The following is a 13,744-nucleotide window of genomic DNA, read 5'->3' as shown; positions in this document are numbered from 1 at the left end:
ACTATGGGTAATGTAAGAGAAATGACAAGCTGTTGCAGAGAGCTCTTAAACCTGATCAGTGTTAAGTCTGTAATTATGCTGATCTTAGGCCTGTTAGTCTGTCAGCTACTTTCTTATTGTCAAAATATCTCCTTACTCATTAGTATCTAAAGTGTTTTTAGAGAGGATGTTTATATCGCAGCCCAAATAGCAAAAAGAATAGGAAACCAAAAAACTAAGTTAATTTCATAAATGATCAATGATGAAATTTCACAATGAATTTGAGTAGGGTTGCTTAAAATTACCACAAACCTAAAATGTTTCTTACACGTTGCTGTTTTCCCAGTAAATGAAATTGAGGTATGTCTGTATTGACTGTGGTATTTCTTAATAAAATACCAAAAACTGAAATAGAAAATCCAGACAGCGTAAGAAAGTAAACTGCTATTACTAAAGAAAGCTGGCTTACAAAAGAGGATCTGTAATGTCCTGCTTTTTCTCTCAGACTACCATAAAACCATGGTCTGAGGGTTTTTTAAAATGTTTAAGGTGTTAATACATTACAGGATTCTTTTAAGGAAAATAGAAGTTTATCTAGTTATATAGCAAGTAAGTGTCCTGCAGTTTGTACTGTAATTCTGTTATTTTGACCTTTAATCAAATTCCTTACATTAACCAAAAAAAAAAAAAAAATTACAAAAAATAGACCCCAAAAAATCTCTAGCTGGCTGTAATAGCACAGGCTGGTGAATATAGGATCACCATTCACTTTTTTATGTCTCCTGTGCTGCAGATGTTCAGTTTGTAACACAAAACTGCCTAGTAGACCTATCTTGCTTTGAATAGTTTAATCTCACTAAACTAGTGTTTGAAGAGGATTTATATTGAACGCTGCTTGAAGGCACAGGTAAGCAAGAGGAAAAACTTGAAGACGTGCTTGTAAAAGTAAGAGGAGACCTGGTACAGGAACACCAGAAACAGCTTTGATTAAGTGAAGTCCTGAATCTGGAGTTGGATGAGGAAATAATTTTTCAATGTTGTCTAGAGGTGTTTTAATTTCAGGGTTGTCTTATATAAAACTTCAACTCATACATTGTTTTTTTTTTTTATCTCGTGGTGGCTGTACTAGTTCTGGTTTTCATGTATTTCTAGTAATAGGCAAAAGAAATCAGCTGTAGGAATGACCCGGGACTTTGAGAAGCTGTGACCAGAGCAGTCTTGTTGACTTGCTTATGAGCTGGCTAGGGAGATGGAACAACTCTGCAGTATTTTCCTTTTACAAAAGGTGAATTTGGTAAGTGTTCATTTGCTCAAAATTCTGTCTTAGGCAGTGTTTGGCTTTGGCTACCTCCCTTGTGAATGAGGTTACGGGGGAACAAGTGAAGTGACTTACAATCATGACATGGGTTTTGAAATGACAAATCTTACTACTTTGGTGGATACAAATGATGCACTATCCTTTCTTGCATCATAACTGAGCCTCACTGCAGGAAAAAATAAGGGGATGCTGTTAAAAGCACAGGAATGTGTTACCTGTTCAGTGACTTCAGGAGAGCAAAGTGATTTATATGGAAACCTCAGCTGTATCTGCCACACTAATTTTCATTTGGTGGTGATTACATTACAAGAGGGTTTTGCGTGTTTTTAGAGTACAAAAACACCTCTTACAATTGAGAAGATTTGTTTTGATGTTCTCATGTGACACTGCTACAGCTGCATGTGTTTCTGATGATTTCAAAACTGGAGATCTGTGCGGTCTGATCTTCTGTACTGAAGAACACTGCAGGTATTCGTGCTGATACCCTGTCATCTGCACTGTGCAACTGGTGGCTTCACATTGAGTTTCAATTTGGGGATGCTGACTCAGGAATCTGGATGTAAATTTGGACCCTGCTCTGCTGAGGCGCTTTTCCTCCCTGTTCATTTTTGTACCATCATAGCAGAGGGAGCTGTCAGGCGTGTTAGGCTAGGAAGAGAACAGTCAGGATGACGGATTATCAGACGGGTTTGTCGTCTTGGGTCTGTCTTTTCTTAGATATGAAACTTTCGCTTAAATTGGTTGGAAGGTCAAACTATGTTCCTGAGAACTTGCATGGAAATAGGAAAGTAACTGTAAGGTGCTGGTGGGTGGGGTGCGGTGTGGGTCTGTTGGCATATTAATCTCCTCCTAGCAAGCATTTGCTATTATGTACAGAGTGAAAAAGGGTCTGCCTTTTACTGGTTTAAGGACAGCCTAGCAAAAAAATTTAATTTCTACCTCTTAAGCTGTACTGTTTCTTTCCTGACTGTTTTGTGCTGCTGTTGCAATCTATGCCTTTAGAAGAACTGTACAAATTTCTCCAGACCTTATCCCATCCTGTGATTCTCTGACTCACAATACAAAGCACTCTACAAAACCAAAAGCAGATCAACTCCAATTTAAGAGGGAAAAAGCAGTTTAAGTACATTTGTCTCCTTAGAAGCAGAGGTACCTGGGTAGTTGGTTTTGTATTTGTCAAGGCAGATTTAGGTGCATCCTCTGTAAATGTTAGCCTGTAACGTATTTTGGGAGTGCTGTTGGAGGCATCAAGGAAGGAAACATCTATTAGAAAAATCACTTTCAAAGAAAACTTCCTAGTATCTAGCATTGTTCCAGTATATTTTAAGTTCCAAAGGGTAATTCAGAGGTACAGGTGAATCTGTAGGAAAATTGTAGGGTAGGATAGGGCCAAACAACAAAATATGGTGTATTGCTGATCTACTAGAAAAAGGAATGTTTAATGTTAAGGATACTTTTTCTTCTTTAAGTAATGATGGAATGTTTCATATGGCCCTGCTTAAACAGACAATTGATTAAGAAACTAGTTGCAAAAGAAAAATGGAGGAAATGGCATTTGAGTTTCCTTTCAAGAAGGATGAAAGTGAAGTGCTCCAGTGCTTAGTATGAGAACTGTTTAGTGAACCGGATTTGGGAAGGAAGTAATTTGGGAAGGAAGAAAAAAAAAACTAGAGAAATTTTAGAAACGCAAGTAGAATTAAATAAGTAGTACAATGTAAAATAAAATGAAATATTACTAATTGCAAAATAACATTAAAAATACTTTATAAAACTTACAGCTTTAAGAAAGGTTTTCTCAGATACATTAAACATTAAACTAAAACTTGTTATACAGAAGATAAATGGTGAGATTTTGGTTTGAGACATAACAGGTAAAAATAAAGGGAAGTAATGCATGCTAGTCTGTACTGTGAAGGAAGTTCCTTTATCTACCACACACAAGTAGACTCTGAAACTTACTGCTATATAATGTTTGAGATAACTGGATTTTTAGCAGGAGAGGTTAGATATTGTCAGCAGGTAAGTTTATGCATTTTGCTGTATGTGCAGATGGAAGGTCAAGAATTTTCTCGACGTTAAAATTGTTGAGGGTTTATTAACTTTCCTCAGCAACTTAGCGTAGCCTGTCCTTGTCTTCGTACCTTTTGTTGTTAGCACTGGCTGCTTCACAGCAGTAGTTTTTCTTGATGCTGTGCACTGCTGAACAGGTGTTAATATTCCACTCAGGAGTTCTGAAATTAAATGCAAGATTAAGTGACTTATGTCTAAACTTTGAATCATTTGGGGAATCAAAGGCAAAATAATATATTTGAATCATTAATTTTATGATCTTTGGGTTTATATAATTATTGTTTAGAATAATTCTGAGCATACTAAGTTTATAAAATTAATCACTACTCTGTTGTGAATCAGTGTACAGCAGTATTGGTTTCTAGCTGGGACCATTCAGTCTTTGCATAGTACTCCAGTAAGTAATGCTTATAATTTGTAAGCATTTTCCCATATCTTCTCCTTAATGCTGCTGTGGGATGACATCTAATAGAATTTATACAAATGAACTGTAGACCAGTTAAGTAAGATTTTTTTTTTTTTAAATGAGGTTCAAAAAATTTCAGTATGGATATGAATGAGTAATTTGGCATGGTTTCATTTAAAGACAACTTGTGATAATTCAAAAATAAGGATCAGGGAAGCGGGTTTGCCTTAGAGACTCCTTTCTGTTTTAACCACATTTAACTGTAGATCTGCACCTGAGTAGTTTGCAATACAGGCAGTTCTTAGCCTATTTTATTCAGTGCTTCTTGCTTTGCTTCTACTTACTTTTGTAGGTTAAGTTCTCCAACACAGCATCAGTTCTTGAGTGTTGTTGTGCATTTTGAAAGTTCTCTTAAAATCGCTGTGTAAATGATCTGAGTTTGTGGGGTTTTTTAATGCTTTTGCTGCTTAAAACTTGTGAACCTGCTACGACCATAAATGTAAAAGGCTGTTACCCTGTTTTCAGATTTTGAGGTTCAGTGTTACAAAGTGGTGCACAGTATTCCTGCTTTGATTGCTAAGATTGCAGTTTAGTAATTTCAGTAAAAGAGCGTAAGTATGTATGGTTGTATCTATATACTGAGTGTAAATATTGTATTTAACTCCAAGTACATAATGTAAAACCTATTAGAAAGAGCAGTCATGACAGAAGTTAAAAAAGCCAGAGGTTGGAGGGAGGGAAATTAATATGTTAGTGTCTATAATCTGACACAGTTTAATTACAGGTTTAAATATTTAGTATAATTATACAGTGCTTTTCACTTTCATAGTTCAAATGTGAACTAATTTATCCTCATGACACCCCTCTAAAGCATGTAATACTTAACCTCAGTTTACAAGTAGGGAACAGGACTTGATCTTGAAAGCAAACAGCACTGCAGAGATTAAGTTCAGGGCTGCCCATGTTCCTCTGCCCAGCCAAATGGTCCGTCTGCTGAAGCCTCAGTGCCCGTTCATGGCCACACTGCATCCTGAGCGAGGCCACCACCTTTGGGCTGAACCTTCAGCTCCGCCTGGTGTTGAGCCTGAGCCTTCTGCTGGGTATTGCTAGGGAGGCCTTCATCTCGCAGCTCCTAAGGCAGCTCTCTCCTGTTGCTTGTTCAGATAGTTTCTTGTCCATTCACTGGCTTCCATGTGTTCAGAAGGAAAGTGGTAGTGTAGAAATCCTGTCCATTGCCCAGGAGTCATCTGTGTTCGAGTGGGAGAGGAAACATAGATCAGTGTTCACCTGACTCTAAGTGAACATAGTGATCTTGAAAACCGCTTAGTTGAGAGGCGTGGAGGTGGTCATGTCTCAACCCCAGAACAAAAATGATGTGGGCAGTGGAAGCTGAGGCTTCCCCAGCAGCACCGCTAGGATGCCTGCCTGCTGCCGTGGTGGGAAGGTGGTCTGGGCTTGTGCTTGATCGGACACGTCATCTCCATGCCTTGTTAGTCCATGGCTGTTGCTGAGGAATGCCAGTAGTGTTGAAGGATCAGTGAATTACAGCTGTAGCTGGTGCCGGATGCATTAAATTTCTTTACACATCCCAATTAAAATTTTGGATCACACTGAGCATATAGCCTATACAAGATCTTATAAGAAAGAATTGGTCTGTCAGGCATATCCGTAGTACTGTGCTGAACACCCTTGTAGAGCTCAGACCCTTGGCTTGGTGTCATCAGCTTTTACAGGCTCCTAGCCTACTGGCATGAAAATAAAGCTGGTATAAGTATAGCGATGCTGAGCTCCTGTAGAAGGTGTATGTAGAATCTTGCTGGGAGGATAGGCCTTGGTGGGGTCAGTGTTGCTGGCCTGGGGCAGCGGGTGCTCTTGTTCCCATAAAGGAACGCTGTTAAAGAATCTGCAGTAGCTGTGTTGAAATTTAACCTTGTAGCACAAACTGACTGATGCGCTTTTGATAAAATGTAAACAGTTCTGGAAGAATTTTTGTTTTTTTCCCTAAATAGGGAAGCATAGCTGAGGAATCTTGGGCTATTTTTAATTCAGTTTAGAAGTAGTCATACCGAGATTATTTAAAGATAAATCTCCATTGGAGTGAAGGGTAGATGCAAATGTATTTTGTGTATTGTTGCTTTTACGTAGCTCCTTTTCAAAGGTCTTTTCTCTGTGCTTTAGAGCAATTAAATATTTAAACTATTTGCAAGGTGATACTGCAAACCTAGGTCTGTGCAACAGCTGCACTGCTTGTTCTCATGTGGGTTGATTCTCCTCCTTATCTCTTTCTTTGCAACTGAAGAGTTATCAGTATGTGTTGCATGTAGCTGACTGAATTGAAAGCCCCTTAAATAAAGGTGGAAGCACTTGCAGAAGAGGAGATTTTTTCATTGCTTGGGTTTTGTACTGTCCTGGGCTTGACTCCCGTCTTCTGACTATATTTCCTGCTGCTGCAGTTCCTGTGGAAGGTGGGAGGGTTCACTCACATCTTTAATACACAATTTCTTATTAATCTAAATATATATGTGTGTGTATATATATTTATGCACACACAGAGCAATGCAGTATTTCCAGCTGTAGGCTCTGAACTTGGAGGCAGTTCAGAAAGTTGCTGACCTGGGGATGTTTTTTTCCTCTCAGCAGCTAGTAGACAGGACATCCCTCTGACCCTTTAAATCTTCTGGTTGTATTTTCATTGAAAAATGATTCCAGCATTCTCTGCGACCACTTAAATCTTCATCTATGTGATAGAGCTGCAATTGTGAAATAAAGGCTTGAATCAATAGAATTAATGTTTAATTCCTGTACATCTGAAGAGTTGTAGCTTGCTTTGCCTTTCAGGTTCTCAGGGCTGCTTGGAAAAGCAAGGTTTTACAGATCTGATTATGTAATGTTCTTTCTCTGCAAGTATCCCTTTTTTTTTTTTTTCTTTTTTGGGTTACAGAGGTAACATGGACTTGGATTTAATTGATAAGATTGTGTTACATAATCCAATTTCTAATGCATTCTCAAAACCTAATGAAGATAGAGATTACATGGTTTTGAGAAGCCCAGAATCAACATATCAAGTCCATTGGGTCTTGGGCGTGCTTTAAATACCTTATATCTGGTATGGTGATGCACTATTTGAGATGTTTCCTTGACAATCTAGATACATGCTTCTCAGTTTGAATACCTTCCAAAAAACTTCCAGCAGAGGTGCAGTCTTCAGAAAAATGCTAGATTGCTAGATCCTGCAAGAACTTGTTCTGGTTAATTTTGCCAGCCGTTAAAAGAGGCCATAGGTACAAAGTCATTGATCTCTGCTGCAGAATTTGAGTTGGAGCAGCCTGTGGCCAAAGTACTGACTGATGTAAATCCAGTCACTTCAGTTCACACTAGGCTAATTCAGGTAGAGTTGCTCTGAATTGCTTCTGTGCTGATGACATTGCCCATGTAAAAATGCTCCTTTGGAAGCACCACAATCTTACACAACTGTGCCTCTTATCATGGAAATGCCTTTTAGTGCTTTAAGACTTTGGATTTGTTTGGGGATTTATTTTTTTTTTTAGCTTTGCAGAGCCATCACAGCTCAGAGGCACAGAGGTGATGATTTTCCTCTTGTTCATCAATAGCTGTGCTCACTAGCAGTCAAACCTGAGCAAGATTGCTGAAGGTACAGGAATTACACAAGTGTTTTGGGAAGAATGGTTTTACATCACACTTACGGAAATACTGTGCAAAGTCTAACGTTCTTTGTAAAAGCATTCTGGTGTTGCTGCTGAGATGGGAGGAAAGAACCTTGTCTTGATTTTAATGTTTTGTTACATAATACTTATTTAAATACCTTTTCATAGGCTATAATTTCTAAGTGTTTAAGACTACTGAGGAGAAACTTAAGTCTGTTTTAAACAATGTTTAGATTAAACCCAAGACATCCAAAATGGACAAAACCTCCACAGTAGTCTTCTCCCCTGGACCCATGAAACTCTCTTCTTTATATAGAACATAATGATTTCTTTTCTTGCTGTTTGCAGGTGCTCCTGACCCAACAGCAGGTGCTAGCATAGATGATGAAAACTGCTGGCATTTGGATGAGGAGCAGGTCCAAGAACAGGTTAAACTCTTCCTCTCCCAGGGCGGCTACCATGGATCAGGGAAGCAGCTCAATCTGCTTTTTGCAAAGGTGTGTTTAGTACTCGAAACCTTCCCTTGTTTCTCTCCCCCATTCCCCAGGCCAGTCTGTACTTGTTTGAGTCTTGCTCAAAATCTCCTTGGTCTAAAACAAGACAAAGCCTTGGCAACATGTCAACTTAATGATGAGTTGTACAGCAGTGGACTGCTATCTAATGTGTCTTGATCAGTGTAAGGATACAAAGTAGCATTTCAACCATCTGCAGCTTTGCTATTCTCTTTCTTCCTAACCCCAAAATGTTGGAGAAACCTGCAAAAAATTAGTGTTGCAATGGTTTGTGTAATACACCTGTGGATTATATGTGGAAGTAGTGTCTTTGAAGAATTGCAGTGGGATACTGAAACCAAAAATTGTTAGAACTGGGAAGGCGGACTATTTTTTTTTCTACTAAAATTTCACATCACATATATGAATCACATTTCTTATTTAACAAAGGTGGAATATTAAACATTGTAGTATATTGTCTGTACTGTGATTTCTTTGTTTTTTCAAGTTTGTATTAAAAGACTAATTTTCTAGGTGCGAGAGATGCTAAAGATGAGAGATTCAAATGGAGCTCGCATGTTGACATTGATAACAGAACAGTTCATGGCTGACCCTCGTCTGGCGCTTTGGAGACAACAAGGAACTGCAATGACTGACAAGTATAGGCAGCTCTGGGATGAACTGGGTAAATGCACAGACTTCTAAATCATTTAGGTGTTTATATGTGTAATGAAGAAACAATTACATATCTGGGCTCAAAAAAACCTTTATTTTCATACTAGGTAAAGCAGGTTAGAGTTTTCCGCAGTTTTGCTTGTTTGGTTAAGGTTGGGTGAAATTGAATTTCTGATCTACAGTGTGAGACAAGTACAGTTTCTGGAGAGGAAGCATGATATGAAAGAAATACAATTGCAACCGTTTGTTAAGTAGCAGAGCATCTAAAAATAACAAAGCAAAAAGAGAAAACACAGTGACATCACTAAGGGTAAGTATATAAGCCAATAGTGCTAAAGTGCAAAGGTTAAGGAAAAAATTGATTTGCAACTAGAGGGAAATAGAAGGCAAAAAGAGAATCATTAGGAGTATGGTAAGATACTAACAAAGGAAGGTAGAAGTCCATTACTGAGCAAGATAGGAGATCAAGTAACAGAGGGCTAAAACAATTAACACCGCTTTACAGGGAGGGTCAGTTGTGACCTGATACATGACTTAGTTGTGCAATGGAGGGAGGAACATAGGCTAAAAAGGAAGAGAAATATTTAAACGGGTATGGTCTGATGACACTTGCTCTGAAGTGTTGCAGCAACTTGCTAATACAGTTTTGAAGTACTCCTTCAGAAGTTCTCAATCTGTAGTGATCTCTGGTGAAAGGAAATTCGAAACAACTTGAATTGTATAGATGTCACCAGTATTTTAAAGGTGGGTAGGTCAGTGGAAAGAATATTAAGTCATCACAAGCATTGCTTTCCTAGGTATAACGTACTGGAACAAACTACTAACGAGCTGGCATCTAAGTGCCAATAAAAGACAACCTGAATTATTTAAAATACAGTGGTAAATGTAATTTGTTTCTGTAAGAAGAGGATTTGCTGAGTGTATGAGTGAAGGATTAAATGTTTGTATCTTAGCTGTAGTAAAGTTTTGGGTGCTGTCTTGGAGACTTTCTCAAAGCAAGCTGAAGACAGTCTTAAATGCAGTCATCTTGTGGTTCATGGAACTTGGAGTAGTTACCTGTACTCTGGCTTTAATCTGGAGAGACATTTCAAGTCTAGACTTAAAGGACTCTGTCTTGAGGTGTTCTGGTCAATATTGCTATGTCTGACTTATGTGGCATGGAACACAGAAATAAATGAAAATTAAATGAAACAAAAGAAAATCTTTACAGATGGTGGCCTGTGCGACATTATGTAAACACTGCAGAGAATAGAGCCAAGGACTTTAATGCTCTTGATATATTTTAAAGTCCAAAATCAAGCTACATGAAATTAAGTCCAAGCAACAATAACATACTTCATTCAAAAAGGAAGCATCAAAAGCAAAACCTATTTTCTTCTGTTAGGAGTTCAAGATGACCATGATTGACTGCAATATTGTCTGGTGGGGCTAAGACTGGATATAACCTGTTTAGCATAAATTATGTTCACTCTAAATGAAGCATTAGGCTAATAAAGCACTAGATATCTAGTTGAGATATAGACTTCTGTGGTGGAAAGCCTTAATATCAGAGCAGGCAAAGCTCTGCCAGAGAGAGTGTAGATAAACTACTTGTCTTCAAGTGTTAACAACCCTTTTAGAGTGTCATTCTTATGATGCCTTGGCTTGTTGGGGAATAACAGCTTTTACCAAGCAGGGCATGTGCTTAGCTGGACATGTACACAGCAAAATTGTATCCCACCATACTGAAAACTGGAGGGTCTCATGCTTCATTGCTTATGTGGGTTGAGCTGGTAGGTGGTGGGAGAGGCAGAAATGTGTTCTCCATCTGTTACCTGTAGCAGTCTTATCATGTGCTGCCAATAAACATAACAAGTTTTATTAAATTTTTAGTGACTCCTCTTCTTGTTTCATTGGTTTCATATTAATGTCACTTTCTTGACAGCACCTGTCTGCAGGTAGAGGAGGTGGACTCTCTGCCTGCAGCATCAAATAAGCAATATTTTAGATCAATCAAATTGATTTGTTTACCTCTGTCTAAGCAAAATTACAGGTGCCACAGTAAATCCCAAAAAGCCACAGTGCGACCTCCAGCCTCACTTCACTACTGCATCAGCTGCTGTACTTGCAATCTGAGCAGACCCTGTTGTTTCAGCCCTGAACTGCACTGCTGCTCTGACAGTATCAAAATATGTTGATTGTATACCATAGTTTCAATTGCAAACCCATTTGAATCATTTCAGGTAATTTACTTTAGAAGATGCACAGCAAATATCTGCTGTTGCCTGTTGAGCTGATATTTGAAGAAAAGGTCAATTAACATTTTTGTAGTCTAGAGGGAAAAGATGGACCATGCAATATTACTACAGCAGTAATCCATTAATATTCATCCATGAAAAATTAAGGAGAAGTTTCTTGGTCTTTACAAAAGTGAAAAGATTTCCTTAAAAAGCGAGGGAAATTTGACTTTGTGCTCCAGCTGAGGGATCATGATGACTGTGAGGCTCTGCTTTGGAATTAAACGTTGAGCACTGCCAGATGCCAGACATTGGGAAGAGGCTGAGGTTTGTCGGCAAATGGGATCTGCAAGTTAATTGGTGTTTTCTGCAGGCTTCTGGCTGTGAAATGAAATTGGAAGCCCTTTAGCCACATGGATAATACAGGACCTGAATACAAATGTCACATGTCACCATCAGGGCCCACTGCGAAACAATAGTGTTCCCACTCGAACACTACGCCATTACAGATCATTTAAATATGGGGATTACATTTAAACTAAAAGCCCCATTTGCCTTTTACTGCAATTTAAATGTCCTCTTAGCAAAAGCTAAGTGACAAATTAAATGAAAAAAAAGTGCCCACATTTTTAAAGCTGTAATGCAAAACAACCTTTTATTGCTTCTCATGTGCCACGAATGAATCATTATACTTGTCAACCCTAAACCAAGCCATAATTGGAGCAGCTACTGTTATCAAAGCGGGGCTGCTCTTGTGACAGCTTAATAAAGCTGAAACTGTTAAATTAAATCCCAGATGCTTAATCTGATGAAAGCAGTCAAGTAGAAGAATCTAAGACAAGTATCTACTGCTTGGTGTAGTGATAGAGCCCAGTAGCTTGTCAACATGTAGATTACAGGATCGGATATTTTTTTTTGTAAGTACAATTTTCAGTATTTTTATATCCTCTTGCCTTCATGGTGAAGAAACGTCACATAATTTGCATGTTTCAAAACAAACATTTCTAGTAATTTCCTCCATTTTGATATTTAAGAACTGTTTAAGGGGGAAGAGAGCTGTTTTAAGTTGAAGATTAGTTTCTTGTGGAGCAAAACTGTGATGGCTGTGTCATGGGGAGGAGGGTGTCTCCAAAAAGCTTGCAAGGCAGGGCAGTGGATAAAAATCTCTTACTTTATGATGTCAAGGAGAACTTAAAAAGTATTCTGCACTTCCAGCTGCATTTTAATGCATAAGCCTGTCCTGTCTACCTCAACTACTTGTTGGTCTCTAAAGCTTTTAAGTGTAGGAATCTTTCATGATATCACCATGAGCCTCATTCTTGGGATAAAGCTTTCCTGGGTGACATCCCTTAGAATCTTTTCTGTTATGCATACTAAATAGGTTGTTGTCATAAAAGTAGTTCTAGTAGTCTTAAGTAGTTTTTCACTAGCACTTTGCCCTGTTGTGGGCCACTTTTTAAATGTTGGAACAACCTGATGGTCTACTTTGAGTTCATGTTTGATGATATTTTGGCCACTTTCTGGATTAGAGTAATAAATTTTTGTGTTAAAATTTAAAACTAAAATATCATTTTACAAGGTCATGTCACGTAGAGCAATAGAACAATGTATTTTCTGAAGGACCATGCCTAAATTTTTATTAATAACACTATGCTCCTCATCTGTAGATCTTAATTCTAAATGTTGAGTTTAGGCAAGGTATCATTATAAATTAGTTAAGAAAGATGTAGTTGTCATTTTCCCAAACTAATGGGGGTGTTAAATCCTTTTTTTTATTTGAAAACCATTCTGAATTTTTCTGATAAAAGTTTATATTCATCTCTAGAAAATGCCAAGTTAGATTCTTTTAACCTTAATGAAATGAAGCTATTACTCGTCTATATTTCTATATCAGGCATTCATTCCCTTAGCGATTAGAGGCAAACTTGTATGAATGGGACATGCCAGCTGTTCTAAACAGCTTATCTCTGCTTAGTACTTAAGTGGAGGGGGGGAAAAAGGACAAAAGCAGCTAGGGTTGTTGCCAGTATGGCTCTAGAGAAATTCCTTCCTCATGCCAAATTTGATGAATACTTCAGAGCTGCCATGAAAAAGAATCCTAGTTTTTGTGCTCTAATACCATTTTTCTGGAGCTGCGTACTTTGTGCAATCCCTATTTAGGATCAGCTGTGCAGTAGAAACATTCACATTTCCCTATATTTAATGGTATTTTTAAAATGGTACTGCGAGGCTCTTAAGTTTCAAATTTGGGTGCTCTTTGGCGCTTATATCCATATTGTCATGATTTCTTTGAGTATCCCACGTTCTAATCGCATCATGTTCTGCCTTAAAGCTAAGGAGAGTACCCATGCCCTGCACCTGTAGAAAATAGTTAACTTCAAATTTCTAAGTTTAGATCAATTGATTGCACAGAGTACATTTTCGGCCTTGGAAGTGAAAGCTGTAGAAGACCTTTGTTTTAAAGGAGGTGTAATGCGCCATGCTTTGCACCATTTCCCTTGGTCTTTCATCATGGGCCTTGTAGATAGTGCTGGCTTACAACTGAAGATACAATATGTGTGTCATATCTAGTAGTCTGTCTTTGCTTAATTGATAATCTTTCTCTCTTTAGTTTTGTTTAGTCTTAGCTGCTGTGGTGTGGTTGCCATACAGGTATAAAACATGTCTGCATTCAGTTCATGCACTTAAGGTACATCTGCCCTTTCACAGAATGAGCTGTTAATGCATGTCAGTGTATTTGAATGATTTGTGCTATTGGAGGCACTAAATTAACAGTGCTGGTGAGTTAGCATCACAAGACAGTTTTGCTGCTCTAAGTTATGGATGACAACTTAAAGAAATTGCTGTCATGGCCCTGGAGTGTCTTGGCTGTTGCTGTCACCTTCATTTCCCCTGTGAATGAATCCAGGCTTCATTCCATTCCG

General features: G+C 38.2%; 1 protein-coding gene across 2 annotated transcripts in view; it reads left to right on the top strand.

Moving 5' to 3' along the window:
* The window catches only part of ZSWIM6 (zinc finger SWIM-type containing 6), a 112,302-nt gene that overhangs the window by 64,286 nt on the left and 34,272 nt on the right, over positions 1 to 13,744 (top strand). For both annotated transcript variants that reach the window (XM_055790939.1, XM_055790938.1), the window contains exons 3-4: positions 7,787 to 7,935; positions 8,464 to 8,614. In XM_055790939.1, coding sequence (XP_055646914.1) covers positions 7,787 to 7,935; positions 8,464 to 8,614 — 300 coding nt within the window. The remainder of the gene's footprint in view (positions 1 to 7,786; positions 7,936 to 8,463; positions 8,615 to 13,744) is intronic.

This window comes from Falco peregrinus, chromosome Z (genome assembly GCF_023634155.1).
Source record: "Falco peregrinus isolate bFalPer1 chromosome Z, bFalPer1.pri, whole genome shotgun sequence".
Taxonomy (NCBI): Eukaryota; Metazoa; Chordata; class Aves; order Falconiformes; family Falconidae; genus Falco; species Falco peregrinus.
This window is presented reverse-complemented; position numbering and strand designations above follow the sequence as displayed.